This window comes from Oncorhynchus nerka, linkage group LG6 (assembly GCF_034236695.1).
Source record: "Oncorhynchus nerka isolate Pitt River linkage group LG6, Oner_Uvic_2.0, whole genome shotgun sequence".
In the NCBI taxonomy this organism is placed as follows: domain Eukaryota; kingdom Metazoa; phylum Chordata; class Actinopteri; order Salmoniformes; family Salmonidae; genus Oncorhynchus; species Oncorhynchus nerka.
In genome coordinates, this window is record NC_088401.1 from 88,853,207 (window position 1) to 88,879,435 (window position 26,229).

General features: G+C 41.4%; 1 protein-coding gene across 1 annotated transcript in view; it reads left to right on the plus strand.

The window, feature by feature from the left end:
* Nucleotides 1-3,732: 3,732 nt before the first annotated feature.
* The window catches only part of LOC135572086 (dynein heavy chain-like), a gene marked incomplete at its 5' end in the record, with an annotated part of 38,408 nt that continues 15,911 nt past the window's right edge, over nt 3,733-26,229 (plus strand). Inside the window, 4 exons of the mRNA XM_065019101.1 lie at nt 3,733-4,513; nt 5,087-5,689; nt 6,011-6,611; nt 6,690-6,889. Coding sequence (XP_064875173.1) covers nt 3,733-4,513; nt 5,087-5,689; nt 6,011-6,611; nt 6,690-6,889 — 2,185 coding nt within the window. The remainder of the gene's footprint in view (nt 4,514-5,086; nt 5,690-6,010; nt 6,612-6,689; nt 6,890-26,229) is intronic.

The window sequence follows — 26,229 nt, forward strand, 5'->3', positions numbered from 1 at the left end:
ATCTTTCCCTCGATCCTGACTAGTCTCCCAATCCCTGCTGCTGAAAAGTATCCCCACAGCATAATGCTGCCACCACCATGCTTCACTGTTGGGATAGTGCCACCACCATGCTTCACTGTTGGGATAGTGCCACCACCATGCTTCACTGTTGGGATAGTGCCACCACCATGCTTCACTGTTGGGATGGTGCCACCACCATGCTTCACCGTTGGGATAGTGCCACCACCATGCTTCACTGTTGGGATAGTGCCACCACCATGCTTCACTGTTGGGATAGTGCCACCACCATGCTTCACTGTTGGGATAGTGCCACCACCATGCTTCACCGTTGGGACGGTGCCAGGTTTCCTCCAGACATGATGCTTGGCATTCAAGCCAAAGGGTTCAATCTTGGTTTCATCAGACCAGAGAATCTGTTTCTCGTGGTTTGAGAGTCTGTTGGTGCCTTTTGTGAGCTGTCAAGTGCCTTTACACTTCCATCTGGCCAAGGCCTGATTGGTGGAGTGCTGCAGAGATGGTTGTCCTTCTGGAAGAGGAAGATGGGAGAACTTATTCCAATTAAGAATGACAGATGTTCTCGGGGACCTACAATGCGCAAAATGAATGTTGGTTCCCTTCCCCAGATCTGTGCCTCGACACAATCCCTGTCTCGGTGCTCTACGGACAATTCCTTTGACCTCATGGCTTGGTTTTTGCTCTGACATGCACTCTCAACTGTGGGACCTTCTATAGACAGGTGTGTGCCTTTCCAAATCATGTCCAATCAATGGAATTTACCACAGGTTGACTCCAATCAAGATGTAGAAACATCTCAAGGATGATCAATGGAAACAGGATGCACCTGAGCTCATTTTTGAGTCTCATAACAAAGGGTCTGAATACTTATTTAAATAAGGTATTTCTGTTTTTCTAAAAAAACTAGTTTTTGCTTTATCATTATGGGGTATTGTGTGTAGATTGCTGAAGTTAAAAACATATTATTCTGACACTCGTCAGTCTATTCTTGTTCTGAGAAATGAAGGCGAGAAATTGCCAAGAAACAGAAGATCTCGTACAACGCTGTGTACTACTCCCTTCACAGAACAGCACAAACTGGTTCTAACCAGAATAGAAAGAGGAGTGGGAGGCCCCGGTGCACAACTGAGCAAGAGGACAAGTACATTAGAGTGTGTGGTTTGAGAAACAGACTAGCCTTACAAGTCCTCAACTGGCAGCTCCGTTAAATAGTACCCGCAAAACACCAGTCTCAACGTCAACAGTGAAGAGGTGACACCGGGATGCTGGCCTTCTGTTGTGCTGATTAAAGTAGTGCCTCTATATATACCATCTAGCTTTGTAATTAATCAAGCATCCCACGTATTGTTTAAAACATACTGTCAATCAACATACATTGCTGTACATAACACAGAAAGTATAGGTACCATAGTACTGTAGAAAGTAGATAGAACAGTTAATAAGCAATAAAGTGTAGAAGACAGTCATGACAAAGCCAGTCTTTACCACATACACAGTTTATGGAAGAGGTTTAGCAGACTTCAGCAGAGAGAGAGACACAGAGAGAGAGAGAGAGAGAGAGAGAGAGAGAGAGAGAGAGAGAGAGGTAGAGAGAGAGAGAGAAAGAGAGAGAGAGAGGTAGAGAGAGAGAGAGATAGAGAGAGAGAGATAGAGAGAGAGAAACAGAGACAGCGACAGTGAAACATATTTTCCTCTAAACAGTTGTGGTGGTGTTTCAATGCCCCGTTGGGCCGTTTAGCCTGTGGAACTGCCACCATAAATTACTAATCATTGAAGTGACAGGTTTGTGGCAGGAAAAAAATATATATATTGCATTTCAGTGTCACCTAAAATGTGTCTGTTTGTAAAGAGAAGGGAGATAAACTTGTCTCAGATGGGGAAAGGGGGGGGAGGTAGGGAAAGGGGAGGGAGGTAGGGAAAGGGGGAGGGAAAGGGGGAGGGAGGGAGGGAAAGGGGGAGGGAGGTAGGGAAAGGGGGAGGGAAAGGGGAGGGAGGGAGGGAAAGGGGGAGGGAGGGAGGGAAAGGGGAGGGAAAGGGGGAGGGAGGGAGGAGGGGAGGGGGGAGGGAGGGAGGAAAGGGGGAGGGAAAGGGGGAGGGAGGTAGGGAAAGGGGGAGGGGGAGGGAAAGGGGAGGGAGGGAGGAAAGGGGAGGGAGGTAGGGAAAGGGGGAGGGAAAGGGGGAGGGAGGGAGGGAAAGGGGGAGGGAGGGAAAGGAGGGAAAGGGGGAGGGAGGTAGGGAAAGGGGGAGGGAAAGGGGGAGGGAGGGAGGGAAAGGGGAGGGAGGGAGGGAAAGGGGGAGGGAAAGGGGGGAGGGAGGTAGGGAAAGGGAGGGGAAAGGGGGAGGGAAAGGGGAGGGAGGGAGGGAAAGGGGGAGGGAGGAGGGAAAGGGGAGGGAAAGGGGGAGGGAGGGAAAGGGGGAGGGAGGTAGGGAAAGGGGGAGGGAGGTAGGGAAAGGGGGAGGGAGGGAGGGAAAGGGGGAGGGAGGTAGGGAAAGGGGGAGGGAAAGGGGGAGGGGAGGGAGGGAAAGGGGGAGGGAGGTAGGGAAAGGGGGAGGGAGGTAGGGAAAGGGGGAGGGATAGAGAAAGGAAACAGGGGAGAACAGAGAGAAAGCAGGGGAGGAGTGAGAGGCATATAAAGGAACCCCCTCCATCCCAGCACTGTGCTATCTCGTTACCATAGTGTGCATGTCCTATTTGTAGTGAGGTGTTATTAGCGGTCTAGCGGTAGTGCTAGCAGCCTAGCTGCCAGCTGTCAGAGGATCATCAGGCTCTGCAACACTGAACGAGCATCCCTGTTCTCTCCTCTCCTGCCTGACTGTATTTCTCTGGCTGCCGGGAAGTCACAGAAAATACTGCCTCTCTCTCTCTCTCTCTCTCTCTCTCTCTTTCTGCTTACCTCTCTCTCTATTTCCCTCTCCTCTCTCCCTCTTTCTTTCTCTCTCTCTCTCTCTCTCTCTCTCTCTCTCTCTCTCTCTCTCTCTCTTTCTGCTTACCTATCTCTCCCTCTCTCTCTCTCTCTCTCTCTCTCTTTCTGCTTACCTATCTCTCCCTCTCTCTCTATTTCTCTCTCCTCTCTCTCTCTCTCTCTCTCTCTCTCTCTCTCTGCTTAACATCTCTCTCAATCTCTCTCTCTGCCTTTCTCTTCTTCCCACCTGGGGTTCATTATCAGGAATATTTAGTAATAAACTAACATCTGTAGCTTGCTTCCTCTTTCTTCTACAACGATATCTTATTATTTTAAGCTTTCTGTCTCTTTTACTCTCTCTCTCCTCTCTTGATCTCTGTCATCTGCCCCCTATGTCTCTCCTGGCCATCTATACCATGTTCTCTGTCACTCTTACTCTCCCTCTCTCTTAATTCCCACTAACTTTGGTGATTTCCCATTTCTTCACTACAAAATATTTGCTGAACTTTTTTGAACATAAACTTCTCAAAATGAATCGTTAAAGTCAACCTTTATTATATAGTGATCAATAGAACCACTTTGACAGGAATGTTCCTAGAATTTTTATTTTTATTGTTTTTCTTCACATGTTCAGCATACTGTACCACATACTATAAAATATACTATACAATATACTATAAAATATACTATAAAATATACTATACCACATACTATAAAATATACTATACAATATACTATAAAATATACTATAAAATATACTATACCACATACTGTACCACATACTATAAAATATACTATACGATATACTATAAAATATACTATACAATATACTATACAATATACTATAAAATATACTATACAATATACTATAAAATATACTATAAAATATACTATAAAATATACTATACAATATACTATAAAATATACTATACAATATACTATACCACATACTATACAATATACTATACCACATACTGTACCACATACTATAAAATATACTATACAATATACTATACAATATACTATACCACATACTGTACCACATACTATAAAATATACTATACAATATACTATAAAATATACTATAAAATATACTATACAATATACTATAAAATATACTATACAATATACTATACCACATACTATACCACATACTATAAAATATACTATACCATATACTGTACCACATACTATAAAATATACTATACAATATACTATAAAATATACTATACCACATACTATAAAATATACTATACAATATACTATACCACATACTATACCACGTACTATAGAATATACTATACAATATACTGTACCACATACTATAAAATATACTATACAATATACTATACCACATACTATAAAATATACTATACAATATACTATACAATATACTATACCACATACTGTACCACATACTATAAAATATACTATACAATATACTATACAATATACTGTACCACATACTATAAAATATACTATACAATATACTATACAATATACTGTACCACATACTATAAAATATACTATACAATATACTATACCACATACTATAAAATATACTATACAATATACTATACCACATACTATACCACGTACTATAGAATATACTATACCACATACTGTACCACGTACTATAGAATATACTATACCACATACTATAAAATATACTATACAATATACTATACCACATACTATACCACGTACTATAGAATATACTATACCACATACTGTACCACGTACTATAGAATATACTATACCACATACTATACCACGTACTATACAATATACTATACAATATACTGTACCACGTACTATACAATATACTATACCACATACTATACCACGTACTATACAATATACTATACAATATACTATACCACATACTGTACCACGTACTATAGAATATACTATACCACATACTATACCACGTACTATACAATATACTATACAATATACTATACCACATACTATACCACGTACTATACCACGTACTATAGAATATACTATACCACATACTATACCACGTACTATACAATATACTATACAATATACTATACCACATACTGTACCACGTACTATAGAATATACTATACCACATACTGTACCACGTACTATACAATATACTATACCACATACTATACCACGTACTATACAATATACTATACAATATACTATACCACATACTGTACCACGTACTATACAATATACTGTACAATATACTATACCACATACTATAAAATATACTATACAATATACTATACCACATACTATACCACGTACTATACAATATACTATACAATATACTATACCACATACTATACCACGTACTATACAATATACTATACCACATACTATACCACGTACTATACAATATACTATACCACATACTGTACAACGTACTATACAATATACTATACAATATACTATACCACGTACTATACCACGTACTATACAATATACTATACCACATACTATACCACGTACTATACAATATACTATACCACATACTGTACCACGTACTATACAATATACTATACCACGTACTATACAATATACTATACAATATACTATACAATATACTATACCACGTACTATACAATATACTATACCACGTACTATACAATATACTATACAATATACTATACCACATACTATACAATATACTATACAATATACTATACAATATACTATACCACATACTATACAATATACTATACAATATACTATACAATATACTATACCATATACTATACAATATACTATACCACGTACTATACCACATACTATACCACGTACTATACCACATACTATACCACATACTATACAATATACTATACCACATACTATACAATATACTATACCACATACTATACCACATACTATACCACATACTATACAATATACTATACAATATACTATACCACATACTATACAATATACTATACCATATACTATACTATATACTATACCACATACTATACCACGTACTATACAATATACTATACCACGTACTATACAATATACTATACCATATAATATACCATATACTATACCACATACTATACCACGTACTATACAATATAATATAGCATATACTATACAATATACTATACCACGTACTATACCACATACTATACCACGTACTATACAATATACTATACCACGTACTATACAATATACTATACCATATAATATACCATATACTATACCACATACTATACCACGTACTATACCACATACTATACCACATACTATACAATATACTGTACAATATACTATACCACATACTATACAATATACTATACAATATACTATACCACATACTGTACCACATACTATACAATATACTATACCACATACTATACCACGTACTATACCACATACTATACAATATACTATACAATATACTATACCACGTACTATACAATATACTATACCACATACTATACAATATACTATACAACATACTGTACCACATACTATACAATATACTATACCACATACTATACAATATACTATACCACGTACTATACAATATACTATACAATATACTATACCACATACTATACCACATACTATACCACGTACTATACAATATACTATACCACATACTATACCACGTACTATACAATATACTATACAATATACTATACAATATACTATACCACATACTATACAATATACTATACAATATACTATACCACGTACTATACCACGTACTATACACTATACTATACCACGTACTATACAATATACTATACCACATACTGTACCACGTACTATACAATATACTATACCACATACTGTACCACATACTATACAATATACTATACCACATACTGTACCACGTACTATACAATATACTATACCACATACTGTACCACGTACTATACAATATACTATACAATATACCATACCACATACTGTACAATATACTATACAACATACTATACCATATACTATACCACGTACTGTACCACATACTATTACATTTACATTACATTTAAGTCATTTAACAGACGCTCTTATCCAGAGCGACTTACTATGCCATATACTATATCATATACTATACTACATACTATACCACATACTATACCACATACTATATCATATACTATACTACATACTATACCACATGCTATACCATATACTATACCACATACTATATCATATACTATACTACATACTATACCACATACTATACAATATACTATACAATATACTATACCACATACTATATCATATACTATACTACATACTATACCACATGCTATACCATATACTATACCACATACTATATCATATACTATACCACATGCTATACCATATACTATACCACATACTATACCATATAATATACCACATACTATACCATATACTATACCATATACTATATCATATACTATACCACCTTCTATACCACGTACTATACAATATACTGTACCACGTACTATACCATATACTATATCATATACTATACCACCTACTATACCACGTACTATACAATATACTGTACCACGTACTATACCACATACTATAAAACATACTATACAACATACTAATAGTCTCTAATACAACACACTGACAGTCTCCAGTCTAATAGTCTCTAATACAACACACTGACAGTCTCCAGTCTAATAGTCTCTAATATAACACACTGACAGTCTCCAGTCTAATAGTCTCTAATATAACACACTGACAGTCTCCAGTCTAATAGTCTCTAATATAACACACTGACAGTCTCCAGTCTAATAGTCCTGATATAACACACTGACAGTCTCCAGTCTAATAGTCTCTAATACAACACACTGACAGAAGTCTCCAGTCTAATAGTCTCTAATATAACACACTGACAGTCTCCAGTCTAATAGTCCTGATATAACACACTGACAGAAGTCTCCAGTCTAATAGTCTCTAATACAACACACTGACAGTCTCCAGTCTAATAGTCTCTAATACAACACACTGACAGAAGTCTCCAGTCTAATAGTCCTGATATAACACACTGACAGTCTCCAGTCTAATAGTCTCTAATATAACACACTGACAGTCTCCAGTCTAATAGTCTCTAATACAACACACTGACAGTCTCCAGTCTAATAGTCTCTAATATAACACACTGACAGTCTCCAGTCTAATAGTCCTGATATAACACACTGACAGAAGTCTCCAGTCTAATAGTCTCTAATACAACACACTGACAGTTTCCAGTCAATAGTCTCTAATACAACACACTGACAGAAGTCTCCAGTCTAATAGTCTCTAATACAACACACTGACAGTCTCCAGTCTAATAGTCCTGATATAACACACTGACAGAAGTCTCCAGTCTAATAGTCCTGATATAACACACTGACAGAAGTCTCCAGTCTAATAGTCTCTAATACAACACACTGACAGAAGTCTCCAGTCTAATAGTCTCTAATACAACACACTGACAGAAGTCTCCAGTCTAATAGTCTCTAATACAACACACTGACAGTCTCCAGTCTAATAGTCTCTAATATAACACACTGACAGTCTCCAGTCTAATAGTCCTGATATAACACACTGGCAGTCTCCAGTCTAATAGTCTCTAATACAACGCACTGACAGAAGTCTCCAGTCTAATAGTCTCTAATACAACACACTGACAGTCTCCAGTCTAATAGTCCTGATATAACACACTGACAGTCTCCAGTCTAATAGTCCTGATATAACACACTGACAGAAGTCTCCAGTCTAATAGTCTCTAATACAACACACTGACAGTCTCCAGTCTAATAGTCCTGATATAACACACTGCCAGAAGTCTCCAGTCTAATAGTCTCTAATACAACACACTGACAGTCTCCAGTCTAATAGTCTCTAATACAACACACTGACAGAAGTCTCCAGTCTAATAGTCCTGATATAACACACTGACAGTCTCCAGTCTAATAGTCTCTAATACAACACACTGACAGAAGTCTCCAGTCTAATAGTCTCTAATACAACACACTGACAGTCTCCAGTCTAATAGTCCTGATATAACACACTGACAGTCTCCAGTCTAATAGTCCTGATATAACACACTGACAGAAGTCTCCAGTCTAATAGTCTCTAATACAACACACTGACAGTCTCCAGTCTAATAGTCCTGATATAACACACTGACAGAAGTCTCCAGTCTAACAGTCTCTAATACAACACACTGACAGTCTCCAGTCTAATAGTCTCTGATATAACACACTGACAGTCTCCAGTCTAATAGTCTCTAATACAACACACTGACAGAAGTCTCCAGTCTAATAGTCTCTAATACAACACACTGACAGAAGTCTCCAGTCTAATAGTCTCTAATACAACACACTGACAGAAGTCTCCAGTCTAATAGTCTCTAATACAACACACTGACAGTCTCCAGTCTAATAGTCTCTAATACAACACACTGACAGAAGTCTCCAGTCTAATAGTCCTGATATAACACACTGACAGTCTCCAGTCTAATAGTCTCTAATACAACACACTGACAGAAGTCTCCAGTCTAATAGTCTCTAATACAACACACTGACAGTCTCCAGTCTAATAGTCTCTAATACAACACACTGACAGAAGTCTCCAGTCTAATAGTCTCTAATACAACACACTGACAGTCTCCAGTCTAATAGTCCTGATATAACACACACACACACACACACACACACACACACACACACACACACACACACACACACACACACACACACACACACACACACACACACACACACACACACACACACACACACACACACACACACACAAACAAACAGACACTGTGACCGGGCGTACTTCTATTTGATGAATTAGATTGTTATGGTTCTGCATGAACAGGAGTTGTTTATGAGTTGTTAGATGTATCTGGGGCGACTACCAACAGGTTTGTTAAGTTTAGGCACTGTCGAAGGTGGATCCATTAAAGGCTTTGTGTTCCAAATGGCCCCCTATTTAATGCCTTACTCTTGACCAGGACTCATAGGGCTCTAAGTCTGTTAGATGTTTGGCCCACTATTCCCCAGTACTCATAGGGCTCTAAATATGTTAGATGTTTGACCCACTATTCCCCAGTACTCATAGGGCTCTAAGTCTATTAGATGTTTCGCCCACTATTCCCCAGGGCTCATAGGGCTCTAAGTCTGTTAGATGGTTGGCCCACTATTCCCCAGGGCTCATAGGGCTCTAAGTCTGTTAGATGGTTGGCCCACTATTCCCCAGGGCTCATAGCGCTCTAAGTCTGTTAGATGGTTGGCCCACTATTCCCCAGGGCTCATAGGGCTCTAAGTCTATTAGATGGTTGGCCCACTATTCCCCAGGGCTCATAGGGCTCTAAGTCTGTTAAATGGTTGGCCCACTATTCCCCAGGGCTCATAGGGCTCTAAGTCTGTTAAATGGTTGGCCCACTATTCCCCAGGGCTCATAGGGCTCTAAGTCTGTTAGATGGTTGGCCCACTATTCCCCAGGGCTCATAGGGCTCTAAGTCTGTTAGATGGTTGGCCCACTATTCCCCAGTACTCATAGGGCTCTAAGTCTATTAGATGTTTCGCCCACTATTCCCCAGGGCTCATAGCGCTCTAAGTCTGTTAGATGTTTGGCCCACTATTCCCCAGTGCTCATAGGGCTCTAAGTCTGTTAGATGGTTGGCCCACTATTCCCCAGGGCTCATAGGGCTCTAAATCTGTTAGATGGTTGGCCCACTATTCCCCAGGGCTCATAGGGCTCTCTGTTAGATAGAGTCATGAGGAGACTGAAAAGATTTGGCATGGGTCCCCAGATCCTGAAGAAGTTATACAGCTCCACCATCAACAACATCCTGGCCGGTTGCATCACCGCCTGGTATGGCAACTGCTCGTCATCTGACCATAAGGCGCTACAGAGGGTAGAGCGAACGGCCCAGTACATCACTGGTGCCAAGCGTCCTGCCATCCAGGACCTATATAATAGGCGGTGTCAGAGGAGAGCACATAAAATTGTCAGAGACTCCAGTCACCCAAGTCATAGACTGTTTTCTCTGCTACAACACGGCAAGCAGTACCAGAGCGCCAAGTTGAGGTCCAAAAGGCTCCTTAACAGCTTCTACACCCCCAAGCCATAAGACTGCTGAACAAATGGCCAGCGGACTATTACACTGACACCCCCCTCCCCCCTCCATTTGTTTTGTACACTGCTGCTACTCTCTGTTTATTGTCTATGCATAGTCACTTCACCCCTACCTACATGTACAAATTAACTCTGACCTGTACCCCCCCACACTGACTTGGTGACCCCTGTATATAGCCTCGTTATTGTTATTTTATTGTGTTACTTTTTTTTTTTTACTTTAGTTTATTTGGTAAACATTTTCTTAACTCTTCTTGATCTACACTGTTAGTTAAGGGCTTGTAAGTAAAGCATTTCACAGTAAGATCTACACTGTTAGTTAAGGGCTTGTAATTAAAGCATTTCACGCTAAGATCTACACTGTTGTATTTGACGCATGTGACAAAGTTAGATTTGATTTTGATTTTGAAGTCAGTAAATGGTAGAGGGTAAGGATCTAACAGGAAAACCCATACGAACCCGTATGAGTCACCCTCCCATCGTTACAGGTTCCCATGTACAAATCACCATTTTGTTACATTGTAATAAGTATTGTAAACGCAAATTAACATTCTGTCCGGAAATCATTCTCTACGGTGGTCTCTATGAACCGTGGTGATGGTTAGAGTTTGACAAGCAGATTGCCATTCTGTATGTCATTCTCTGCAGTTGTCAGTTATTTGTTGGGACAGTTATCAGCGACGTTCTACATGATGTGACTGATACTCCTTGTCGTCAAACTCTCACAGTTTATTTTATTAATATGAGCTTCAGAATGAAACAAGGGTAATTTTTTGAATTTTTAATTTATCCATTATTTTACCAGGTAAAGCTGACTGAGAACACATTCTCATTTACAGCAACGACCTGGGGAATAGTTACAGGGGAGAGGAGGGGGAATGAATGAGCCAATCGTAAACGGGGGATTATTAGGTGACCGTGATGGTTTGAGGGCCAGATTGGGAATTTAGGCAGGACACCGGGGTTAACACCCCTACTCTTACGATAAATGCCATGGGATCTTGACCAGAGAGTCAGGACACCCTTTTAAAGTCCCAACCGAAAGACGGCACCCTACACAGGGCAGTGTCCTGGGGCATTGGGATATTTTTTTTAGACCAGAGGAAAGAGTGCCTCCTACTGACCCTCCAACACCACTTCCAGCAGGGGACTCCCATCCAGGGACTGACCAGGACCAAGTGTAGACTACTGCTGAGTGTACTGGTAAAGTACAGGACTGACTGACTGACTGACTGGTTGGCTGACTGGACTGACTGGACTGACTGACTGATTGGCTGGACTAACTGATTGGCTGACTGATTGACTGTCTAACTGAGCGAATGACTGGCTGGCTGGCTGGCTGGCTGACTGGCTGGCTGACTGGCTGACTGTCTGTCTGGTTGGCTGACTAGCTGATGGGTTGACTGGTTGACTGACTGACTGGCTGACAGACTGCCTGGCTGGCTGGCTGGCTGGCTGGCTGGCTGACTGATTGACTGTCTAACTGAGCGACTGGCTGGCTGACTGACTGGCTGGCTGACTGTTTGACTGGCTGTACTTTGACGTGATGGTTTGAGGGCAGAAGAGAAACCCGCGAGGAGGGTGACCTTTTTCAACCCAACCCCTCTGAATCAGAGAGGTGTGGAGGGAGAGAAAAAGAGAGAGTGAGAGAGAAAGAGATAGCGAAAAAAAGAAAGAGAGATAGTGTTGTAGCCTGTAATGTCAGAGAGAGAGAGAGAGAGATATACTATACTAAAACTCTTTAACATCATCAAAGTCTTCTTATGCTTTGTTGATTTAAAAAAAGCCTTCGACTCAATTTGGCATGAGGGTTCTGCTATACAAATTGATGGAAAGTGGTGTTGGGGGTAAAACATACGACATTATAAAGTCCATGTACACAAACAACATGTGTGCGGTTAAAATTGGCAAAAAACAAACACATTTCTTCACACAGGGTCGTGGGGTGAGACAGGGATGCAGCTTAAGCCCCACCCTCTTCAACATATATATCAACGAATTGGCGCGGGCACTAGAAAAGTCTACAGCACCCGGTCTCAACCTGCTAGAATCTGAAGTCAAATGTCTATTGTTTGCTGATGATCTGATGCTTCTCTCACCAACCAAGGAGGGCCTACAGCATCACCTAGATCTTCTGCACAGATTCTTTCAGACCTGGGCCCTGACAGTAAATCTCAGTAGGACCAAAATAATGGTGTTCCAAAAAAGGTCCAGTCGCCAGGACCACAAATACAAATTCCATCTAGACACCGTTGCCCTAGAGCACACAAAAAACGATACATACCTTGGCCTAAAGATCAGCGCCACAGGTAACTTCCACAAAGCTGTGAACGATCTGAGAGACAAGGCAAGAAGGGCATTCTATGCCATCAAAAGAAACATACATTTCAACATCCCAATTAGGATCTGGCTAAAAATACTTGAATCAGTCATAGAGTCCATTGCCATTTACGGTTGTGAGGTCTGGGGTCCGCTCATCAACCAACACTTCACAAAATGGGACAAACACTAAATTGAGACTCTGCATACAGAATTTTGCAAAAATATCCTTCGTGTACAACGTGGAAAACCAAATAATGCCTGCAGAGCAGAATTAGGCCGATACCCACTAATGATCAAAATCCAGAAAAGAGCTGTTAAATTCTACAACCAACTAAAAGGCAGCGATTCCCAAACCTTCCATAACAAAGCCATCACCTACAGAGAGTTGAACCTGGAGAAGAGTCCCCTAAGCAAACCCAAACACACCCCAGAGCCCCAGGACGGCAGCACAATTAGACCCAACCAAATCATGAGAAAACAAGAAGATAATTACTTGACACTTTGGAAAGAATTAACAAAAAAAACAGAGCAAACTAGAATGCTATTTGGCCCTAAACAGAGAGTACACAGTGGCAGAATACCTGTCCACTGTGACTGACCCAAACTTTGACTATGTACAGACTCAGTGAGCATAGCCTTGCTATTGAGAAAGGCCGCCGTAGACAGACCTGGCTCTCAAGAGAAGACAGGCTATGTGCACACTGCCCACAAAATGAGGTGGAAACTGAGCTGCACTTCCTAACCTCCTGTCCAACGCATGACCATATTAGAGATACATAATTTCCCTCAGATTACACAGATCCACAAAGAATTCGAAAACATTTTGATAAACTTCCATATCTACTGGGTGAAATTCCACAGTGTGCCATCACAGCAGCAAGATTTGTGTTGCCATAAGAAAAGGGCAACCAGTGAAGAACAAACACCATTGTAAATACAACCCATATATATGCTTATTTATTTTCCCTTGTGTACTTTAACCATTTGTACATTGTTACAACACTGTATATATATATATATATGTATAATATGACATTTGTAATGTCTTTGTTTTGAAACTTCTGTATGTGTCATGTTTACTGTTAATTTTTATTGTTTATTTCACTTTTGTATATTATCTACCTCACTTACTTTGGCAATGTTAACACATGTTTCCCATGCCAATAAAGCCCCTTGAATTGAATAGAAGAGAGAGAGAGAGAGAGAGAGAGAGAGAAACAGAGACAGCAACAGTGAAACATATTTTCTATATATCAGGTTATGTCTCTCTTTCACACACACACACACACACACACACACACACACACACACACACACACACACACACACACACACACACACACACACACACACACACACACACACACACACACACACACACACACACACACACACATCACCACCCTGGATGGTTCCGAACTAGAATATGTGGATAACTATAAATACCTAGGTGTCTGGCTAGACTGTAAACTCTCCTTCCAGCCTCATATCAAACATCTCCAATCCAAAATCAAATCTGGAATCGGCTTTCTATTTCGCAACAAAGCCTCCTTCACTCATGCCGCCAAACTTACCCTCGTAAAACTGACTATCCTACCGATCCTCGACTTCGGCGATGTCATTTGGAAAATAGCCTCCAACACTCTACTCAGCAAACTGGATGCAGTTTATCACAGTGCCATCCGTTTTGTTACTTAAGCACCTTATACCACCCACCACTGCGAGCCTACCTGGTTAAATAAAGGTGAAATAAAATAAAATAAAAACACACACACACACACAAATATGCTCTGTCTCTTCTTAAGGTGTGTCTGTCCTCCCTTAAGGTGTGTCTGTCCTCCCTTAAAGTGTGTCTGTCCTCCCTTAAGGTGTGTCTGTCCTCCCTTAAGGTGTGTCTGTCCTCCCTTAAGGTGTGTCTGTCCTCCCTTACGGTGTGTCTGTCCTCCCTTAAGGTGTGTCTGTCCTCCCTTAAGGTGTGTCTGTCCTCCCTTACGGTGTGTCTGTCCTCTCTTAAGGTGTGTCTGTCCTCCCTTAAGGTGTGTCTGTCCTCCCTTAAGGTGTGTCTGTCCTCCCTTAAGGTGTGTCTGTCCTCTCTTAAGGTGTGTAGAGGAGCTGACTAACGGAGAATAAACTACTTCCGATAAAATGGGATGAGGAATAGAGGATGAACGGGATCTGAGAATAACCAAAGGTGGCTCTGTTAACTCCAGTTATAAGTTAACGGGTGGTATACTCACCGGTATTAATCGTCAAGACGTGGTCTGTATCTTATTGGTCTATTCTGACAGTGAAAAAAGAGAAAAGGATCTGACATCCTGCTACTCTTCTGCCTCTACTTCTTAATTCCAGTGATAAGCAAAGGCAGACAATATCACAATCACACTTATTGGGCTTATAGAGATTCTCCTGTACTTTTCTAAGTAAGGTAAGTGTAAGGTAATTAAGGTAATTAAGTAAGATAAGTGTAAGGTAATTAAGGTAATTAAGTAAGATAAGTGTAAGGTAATTAAGGTAATTAAGATAATTAAGTAAGATAAGTGTAAGGTAATTAAAGTAATTAAGTAAGGTAGGTGTACGATAATTAAGGTAATTAAGGTAATTAAGTAAGATAAGTGTAAGGTAATTAAGGTAATTAAGTAAGTTAAGTCAGGTAATTCTGGAAGTAGTGCTCACGAGCCAAAAGAGGTCCTCGAAAATTGTCTACTACATCACAAAAGTGCACATATCAACTCAAATCAAATTTTATTAGTCACATGCGCCGAATACAACAGGTGTAGTAGACCTTACAGTGAAATGCTTACTGACAAGCTCCTAACCAACAATGTAGTTTAAAAAATACGAATGATAATAAGAAATAAAAGTAACAAGTAATTAAAGAGCAGCAGTAAAATAACAATAGCGAGACTATAAACAGAGGGTACCAGTACAGAGTCAATGTGCGGCTTGGGGGTAGAAGCTGTTAGGAGCCTCTTGGACCTAGACTTGGTGCTCCGGTACCGCTTGCCGTGCGGAAGCAGAGAGAAGAACAGTCTACGACTAGGGTGGCTGGAGTCTTTGCACCTGGTTATTAGTGACTATACATAGACCAGTGGCACAAAGCAAATAGTCTGGGGAGCCTGGTATAGAGGTCCTGGATGGCATGAATGCTTGACCACAGTGATGTACTGGGCCGTTCGCACTACCCTCTGTAGTACCATGCGGTCAGAGGCCGAGCAGTTGTCATACCAGGTGGTGATGCAACGGGTCAGGATGATCTCGATGGTGCAGCTGTAGAATCTTTTGAGGATCTGAGGACCCATGCCAAATCTTTTCAGTCTCCTGAGGGGGAAAAGGTTTTGTCGTGCCCTCTTCACAGCTGTCTGGGTGTACTTGGATAGTTTGTTGGTGATGTGGACACCAAGGAACTTAAAGCTCTCGACCCGCTCCACTACAGCCCGTCGATGAGAATGGAGGCGTGCTCGGTCATCTTTTTCCTGTAGTCCACAATCATCAGCTTTTTCTTGATCACGTTGAGGAAGAGGTTATTATCCTGGCACCACACGGCCAAGTCTATGACCTCCTCCATATAGGCTGTCTCGCCGTTCTTGGTGATCAGGCCTACCACTATTGTGTCATTGGCAAAATGTATGATGGTGTTGGAGTCATGTCTGGCCATGCAGTCATGAGTGAACAGGGAGAACAGGAGGGGACTGAGCACGCACCCCTGAGTAGACCCTGTGTTGAGGATCAGCGTGGCTGATGTGTTGCTACCTATCCTCACCACCTGGGGGCAACCCGTCAGGAAGTACAGGATCGAGTTGCAGAGGGAGGTGTTTAGTCCCAGGGTCCTTAGCTTATTGATGAGTGTTGAGGGCACTATGGTGTTGAACTCGGAGCTGTAGTCAATGAATAGCATTCTCACATAGGTGGTCCTTTTGTCCAGGTGTGAAAGGACAGTGTTGAGTGCAATAGAGATTCATGCATCATATGTGGATTTGTTAGGGTGGTTTAAAAATTTGAGTGGCTCTAGAGTTTCTGGGATAATGGTGTTGATGTGAGCCACGACCAGCCTTTCAAAGCACTTCATGGCTACAGACGTGAGTGCTATGGGTCGGTAGTCAATTAGGCAGGTCACCTTAGTGTTTTTGGGCACAGGGACTATGGTGGTCTGCTTAAAACATGTTGGTATTACAGACAGACAGGGAGAGGTTGAAAATGTCAGTGAAGACACTTGCCAGTTGGTCAGCGCATGCTTGCAGTACACGTCCTGGTAATCTGTCTGTGAATCTTGGCCTGTTTAAAGGTCTTACTCACATCGACTGCGGAAAGCGTGATCACACAGTCGTCTGGAACAGCTCGTGCTCTCATACATGTTTCAGTGTAATTTGCCTCGAACCGAGCAAAGAAGTAGTTTAGCTTGTCTGGTAGGCTCGTGTCACTGGGCAGCTCTCGGCTGTGTTTCCCTTTGTAGTTTGTAATGGTTTGCAAGCCCTGCCACATCCGACGAGTGTTGGAGCCGGTGTGGTACGATTCAATTGGTGTAGTACGATTCAAAATACAGATGAAAACTCTCTAGGTAGATAGTGTGGTCTACAGCTTATCATGAGATACTCTACCTCAGGCGAGCAAAACCTCGACACTTCCTCAGATATCACCAGCTGTTGATTACATATAAGCATTAGTCTGCTGCCCCCTGTCTTACCAGACGCCGCTGTTCTATCCTGTCTTACCTTGTCTTACCAGACGCCGCTGTTCTATCCTGTCTTACCTTGTCTTACCAGACGCCGCTGTTCTACCCTGTCTTACCTTGTCTTACCAGACGCCGCTGTTCTATCCTGTCTTACCTTGTCTTACCTTGACAGACGCTGTTCTATCCTGTCTTACCTTGTCTTACCAGACGCCGCTGTTCTACCCTGTCTTACCTTGTCTTACCAGACGCCGCTGTTCTATCCTGTCTTACCTTGTCTTACCAGACGCCGCTGTTCTACCCTGTCTTACCTTGTCTTACCAGACGCCGCTGTTCTATCCTGTCTTACCTTGTCTTACCAGACGCCGCTGTTCTATCCTGTCTTACCTTGTCTTACCAGACGCCGCTGTTCTATCCTGTCTTACCTTGTCTTACCAGACGCCGCTGTTCTACCCTGTCTTACCTTGTCTTACCAGACGCCGCTGTTCTATCCTGTCTTACCTTGTCTTATCAGACGCCGCTGTTCTATCCTGTCTTACCTCGTCTTACCAGACGCCGCTGTTCTACCCTGTCTTACCTCGTCTTACCAGACGCCGCTGTTCTACCCTGTCTTACCTCGTCTTACCAGACGCCGCTGTTCTATCCTGCCGATACAGCGTATAACCAGCCAGCTGTATGTTGATATGGTGTTGTTCAGCCACGATGAAGCATAAGATATTACAGTTTTTAATGTCCCGTTGGTAGTTTAATCTTCCTCGTAGGTCGTCGATTTTATTTTCTAATGATTGCACGTTAGCTAGAAGAACGGAAGGCAGGGGGGGTGGGGTTTATTCGAAGGCAGCCCGTCCTCTTTTTCTACGCCATCTCTTCATGCAAATGACGGGGATTTTTGCTCTCTGCTGTGTGTGATTATTGATAGCTGTCACTCAAATTTGATTTAGTGGATCACAAAATCATTTTGACAAAACGATTGCATTATGGGTTTGAGGAGGTAGCATTGAATTGGGTACATTTATATCTAACTGACAGGAAACAGTCCACCTATATCTATGGGTAGTTTTCTTCCCCTCATGTGTTAAATTGTGGAATACCGCAGGGCAGCTGCCTTGGAACCCTTCTTTACTTAATATATACCAACGACCTTCCTTATGCCTTATCTGAAACTCAAGCTAATATATTTGCAGATGATACTACAATTTATACAGCAAGACAATCGGTCTTGGTGCAACAATCACTACAAGTAGATCTGGGACATTTCAGGGAGTCGGTTTGCCGGAAAAAACTTGTTTTAAACACCAAGAAAACCAAGGTTATGCTGGTCTGTTCCACCAGGAAAAGGCCAACACAACATGGGATACAATTAAGTATGGGAGGAGTACAAATTGAAGAAGTGTCAGAAACCAAACTACTAGGGCTGCAGCTAGACAACTGCTTATCATGGTCGTCTCAAAAACAACAACAACATTAAAACTGCATGCATGATCAGAAGGATCATTAATTATTTAGCGGGAAAGAATATTAAGCAAACAACCCAAGCATTAATTGGGAGTCAGGTGAACTACTGTTCTGTGGTCTGGGGAAATGCAACAGCAAGTGAGATTAGGAGGCTGCAGATTGGACAGAACAAAGCAGCAATGATTGTTTTAAGGTGGAGATATGGTTTTTCTGTTGTTGTCATGTTCTTGGTCGGGTCATCTATCAACAAGATAATTGGGGAAAAAAACAAGCTTATTTTATTTTATTTCACACTGTACACCATTTAAAACGGCCAAACTCTATTCACGACAGTATTCAATTTATCTGAACAAACCAGAAACCTTTCAAAATGTAAATTCAAATAATACTTTATACTTTAGGGCCATTTAAATATAATAAATTGGAATATCTGGTGTTAGTTTATTATGTGTTTATATGTGAAAACGTGATTGTATTATAAATTGTATTTTAATGTTTAAGGATTCTTGAAAGATTAGTCCAAATAAGGACTAAAAGAGAACCTAATAAAAATAAAATGTCAAGGAGCTGAATCTCATTGGCTGGAACTCAAATTGCTAAGGGGCTGGCCCACTGGAAAGGAAACAGCACAGAAAAAACTTCCAGGAAACAGTTGCCTTCAAACTAATGATTTCATTGCTAATTTAGTCAAGACATACATTTTCCTCAGAGATTCTGCATGTATGTATGTACACATTGACATATCCAACCCAAAACGGGAAGATGTCACAGAGTACCGGAGCATGTCTTTAATCAGGACACATCCAGCCCAAAACGGGAAGATGTCACAGAGTACCGGAGCATGTCTTTAACCATGACACATCCAGCCCAAAACGGGAAGATGTCACAGAGTACCGGAGCATGTCTTTAATCAGGACACATCCATCCCAAAACGGGAAGATGTCACAGAGTACCGGAGCATGTCTTTAATCAGGACACATCCAGCCCAAAACGGGAAGATGTCACTGAGTACCGGAGCATGTCTATAACCATGACACATCCAGCCCAAAACGGGAAGATGTCACAGAGTACCGGAGCATGTCTTTAATCAGGACACATCCAGCCCAAAACGGGAAGATGTCACAGAGTACCGGAGCATGTCTATAACCATGACACACCCAGATCAAAACGGGAAGATGTCACAGAGTACCGGAGCATGTCTATAACCATGACACATCCAGCCCAAAACGGGAAGATGTCACAGAGTACCGGAGCATGTCTTTAATCAGGACACATCCAGCCCAAAACGGGAAGATGTCACAGAGTACCGGAGCATGTCTTTAATCAGGACACATCCAGCCCAAAACGGGAAGATGTCACAGAGTACCGGAGCATGTCTTTAATCAGGACACATCCAGCCCAAAACGGGAAGATGTCACAGAGTACCGGAGCATGTCTTTAATCAGGACACATCCAGACCAAAACGGGAATATGTCACAGAGTACCGGAGCATGTCTATAACCATGACACATCCAGCCCAAAACGGGAAGATGTCACAGAGTACCGGAGCATGTCCATAACTATATATCACCTTTAAAAGTCTGAACAGTATCTAATATTAGCAGACTAGCACTGTGTGTTACTCAGTCATTCTTCGGGCCTGTGTCACTCGGCACTGGTGGATTTGACTGTTAAGTATTGACTTTTTGATTGTTTCAGTGACAAACTATCTCTGTTTACAGTTAGCCTATCTAATCTTAGCAAGTAGCATTGTGAACAGAGAGCATCAGGGGAGCTCAAACCCAGCATTGCTTTTGGTGCCTCAGTCTCCGTGACTCATCAATGTGTCTGTGTTGAGCTAATTACACTTCAACAGGTGCCGCTTTGTCCTTATCCCTGACGCCATCTGTAGAATATCTAGTGTGTTGTGTTCTAATTCTCCCAACGTGTTCCATATCGTACCTGGTGTTGTGTTCTAATTCTCCCAACGTGTTCCATATCATATCTGGTGTTGTGTTCTAATTCTCCCAACGTGTTCCATATCGTACCTGGTGTTGTGTTCTAATTCTCCCAACGTGTTCCATATCATATCTGGTGTTGTGTTCTAATTCTCCCAACGTGTTCCGTGTCATATCTGGTGTTGTGTTCTAATTCTCCCAAAGTGTTCCATATCATATCTGGTGTTGTGTTCTAATTCTCCCAACGTGTTCCATATCATACCTGGTGTTGTGTTCTAATTCTACCAACGTGTTCCATATCATATCTGGTGTTGTGTTCTAATTCTCCCAAAGTGTTCCATATCATATCTGGTGTTGTGTTCTAATTCTCCCAACGTGTTCCATATCGTACCTGGTGTTGTGTTCTAATTCTCCCAACGTGTTCCATATCATACCTGGTGTTGTGTTCTAATTCTCCCAACGTGTTCCATATCGTACCTGGTGTTGTGTTCTAATTCTCCCAACGTGTTCTCTATCATATCTGGTGTTGTGTTCTAATTCTCCCAACGTGTTCTCTATCATATCTGGTGTTGTGTTCTAATTCTCCCAACGTGTTCCATATCATATCTGGTGTTGTGTTCTAATTCTCCCAACGTGTTCCTCATATCCAATTCTCCCGTGTTCCATATCATATCTGGTGTTGTGTTCTAATTCTCCCAACGTGTTCCATATCGTATCTGGTGTTGTGTTCTAATTCTCCCAACGTGTTCCATATCATACCTGGTGTTGTGTTCTAATTCTCCTAACGTGTTCCATATCGTACCTGGTGTTGTGTTCTAATTCTCCCAACGTGTTCCATATCGTACCTGGTGTTGTGTTCTAATTCTCCCAACGTGTTCCATATCATATCTGGTGTTGTGTTCTAATTCTCCCAACGTGTTCTATATCATACCTGGTGTGGTAATGTTCCAATTCTCCCAACGTGTTCCATATCGTACCTGGTGTTGTGTTCTAATTCTCCCAACGTGTTCCATATCGTACCTGGTGTTGTGTTCTAATTCTCCCAACGTGTTCCATATCATATCTGGTGTTGTGTTCTAATTCTCCCAACGTGTTCCATATCGTATCTGGTGTTGTGTTCTAATTCTCCCAACGTGTTCCATATCATACCTGGTGTGGTAATGTTCCAATTCTCTGTCTCATCCTGACGAGACACCCACTCTTTGTCACGCTAATTAGCCAGCAATAGTCAGATCCACCTCCCATAATGCAACACTCAGCTCTACCCAGGTCTTTACAAGAAGAGACAGAGAGGAGGACAGGAGGAGGAGGAGGAGGAAGAGGAGGAGAAAGAAAGGAGAAGGAATGGAGGACAAGAGAAATATGACAAGCTCATGTGTCAGAAAGCTTTAGAGGACACTGAATAAAATGAAGGATTGTTCTGCTCTCGTCAGCACTCCTGCTCTCCCTCGCTTGGCTACTTTATCATTCAGGGGGACTGGTTTTGCTGTGTGCTCTCACACGCTCTGTTTGTGGCGTATGTGGTGTATGTGTGTGCGGCGTGTTTGTTGGTGTGTGTGGGTGTGTATCTGTGGTGTGTAGATAGATGCAGTCCCACTGTTTGTCTTCAGAATATTGCAGAAATACAGAGTGATGCTGTAGGTAGCCTAAATCCCAGACCTCAGCTGAATTTTGTAAATTAATGGTGTGGCTGTTGAACAAGTTGAGGAGACTAAATGACTTGTTGTTAGCTTAGATTTTAAACTGTCATGGTCAAAACATATATATTTATTGGTTGTAAAAGGAAGAGGTAAGACAATGAAGGGATCAAATCAGATGCTGAATACAACAGTAGACCTTACAGGTGTAGTAGACCTTACAGGTGTAGTAGACCTGACAGGTGTAGTAGACCTGACAGGTGTAGTAGACCTGACAGGTGTAGTAGACCTGACAGGTGTAGTAGACCTTACAGGTGTAGTAGACCTTACAGGTGTAGTAGACCTTACAGGTGTAGTAGACCTTACAGTGAAATGCTGAATACAACAGGTGTAGTAGACCTTACAGTGAAATGCTGAATACAACAGGTGTAGTAGACCTCACAGTGAAATGCTGAATACAACAGGTGTAGTAGACCTCACAGTGAAATGCTGAATACAACAGGTGTAGTAGACCTCACAGTGAAATGCTGAATACAACAGGTGTGGTAGACCTCACAGTGAAATGCTGAATACAATAGGTGTAGCAGACCTTACAGTGAAATGCTGAATACAACAGGTGTAGTAGACCTTAGAGTGAAATGCTGAATACAACAGGTGTAGTAGACCTACAGTGAAATGCTGAATACAACAGGTGTAGTAGACCTTACAGTGAAATGCTGAATACAACAGGTGTGGTAGACCTCACAGTGAAATGCTGAATACAACAGGTGTATTAGACCTCACAGTGAAATGCTGAATACAACAGGTGTAGTAGACCTCACAGTGAAATGCTGAATACAACAGGGGTAGTAGACCTCACAGTGAAATGCTGAATACAACAGTAGACCTTACAGTGAAATGCTGAATACAACAGGTGTAGTAGACCTTACAGTGAAATGCTGAATACAACAGGTGTAGTAGACCTTACAGTGAAATGCTGAATACAACAGGTGTAGTAGACCTTACAGTGAAATGCTGAATACAACAGGTGTAGTAGACCTTACAGTGAAATGCTGAATACAACAGGTGTAGTAGACCTTACAGTGAAATGCTGAATACAACAGGTGTAGTAGACCTTACAGTGAAATGCTGAATACAACAGGTGTGGTAGACCTACAGTCAAATGCTGACTACAACAGGTGTAGTAGACCTTACAGTAGTAGACCTTACAGGTGTAGTAGATACAACAGGTGTAGTAGACCTGACAGGTGTAGTAGACCTGACAGGTGTAGTAGACCTGACAGGTGTAGTAGACCTTACAGGTGTGAGACCGTACAGGTGAATAGACCTTACAGGTGTAGTAGACCTTACAGTGAAATGCTGAATACAACAGGTGTAGTAGACCTTACAGTGAAATGCTGAATACAACAGGTGTAGTAGACCTCACAGTGAAATGCTGAATACAACAGGTGTAGTAGACCTCACAGTGAAATGCTGAATACAACAGGTGTAGTAGACCTCACAGTGAAATGCTGAATACAACAGTAGACCTTACAGTGAAATGCTGAATACAACAGGTGTAGTAGACCTTACAGTGAAATGCTGAATACAACAGGTGTAGTAGACCTTAGAGTGAAATGCTGAATACAACAGGTGTAGTAGACCTTACAGTGAAATGCTGAATACAACAGGTGTAGTAGACCTTACAGTGAAATGCTGAATACAACAGGTGTGGTAGACCTCACAGTGAAATGCTGAATACAACAAGTGTAGTAGACCTTACAGTGAAATGCTGAATACAACAGGTGTAGTAGACCTCACAGTGAAATGCTGAATACAACAGGTGTAGTAGACCTCACAGTGAAATGCTGAATACAACAGGTGTAGTAGACCTCACAGTGAAATGCTGAATACAACAGGTGTAGTAGACCTCACAGTGAAATGCTGAATACAACAGTAGACCTTACAGTGAAATGCTGAATACAACAGGTGTAGTAGACCTTACAGTGAAATGCTGAATACAACAGGTGTAGTAGACCTTACAGTGAAATGCTGAATACAACAGGTGTAGTAGACCTTACAGTGAAATGCTGAATACAACAGGTGTAGTAGACCTTACAGTGAAATGCTGAATACAACAGGTGTAGTAGACCTTACAGTGAAATGCTGAATACAACAGGTGTAGTAGACCTTACAGTGAAATGCTGAATACAACAGGTGTGGTAGACCTTACAGTCAAATGCTGACTACAACAGGTGTAGTAGACCTTACAGGTGTAGTAGACCTTACAGGTGTAGTAGACCTTACAGGTGTAGTAGACCTGACAGGTGTAGTAGACCTGACAGGTGTAGTAGACCTGACAGGTGTAGTAGACCTTACAGGTGTAGTAGACCGTACAGGTGTAGTAGACCTTACAGGTGTAGTAGACCTTACAGTGAAATGCTGAATACAACAGGTGTAGTAGACCTTACAGTGAAATGCTGAATACAACAGGTGTAGTAGACCTCACAGTGAAATGCTGAATACAACAGGTGTAGTAGACCTCACAGTGAAATGTTGAATACAACAGGTGTAGTAGACCTCACAGTGAAATGCTGAATACAACAGGTGTGGTAGACCTCACAGTGAAATGCTGAATACAATAGGTGTGGCAGACCTTACAGTGAAATGCTGAATACAACAGGTGTAGTAGACCTTAGAGTGAAATGCTGAATACAACAGGTGTAGTAGACCTTACAGTGAAATGCTGAATACAACAGGTGTAGTAGACCTTACAGTGAAATGCTGAATACAACAGGTGTGGTAGACCTCACAGTGAAATGCTGAATACAACAAGTGTAGTAGACCTTACAGTGAAATGCTGAATACAACAGGTGTAGTAGACCTCACAGTGAAATGCTGAATACAACAGGTGTAGTAGACCTCACAGTGAAATGCTGAATACAACAGGTGTAGTAGACCTCACAGTGAAATGCTGAATACAACAGGTGTAGTAGACCTCACAGTGAAATGCTGAATACAACAGGTGTAGTAGACCTTACAGTGAAATGCTGAATACAACAGGTGTAGTAGACCTTACAGTGAAATGCTGAATACAACAGGTGTAGTAGACCTTACAGTGAAATGCTGAATACAACAGGTGTAGTAGACCTTACAGTGAAATGCTGAATACAACAGGTGTAGTAGACCTTACAGTGAAATGCTGAATACAACAG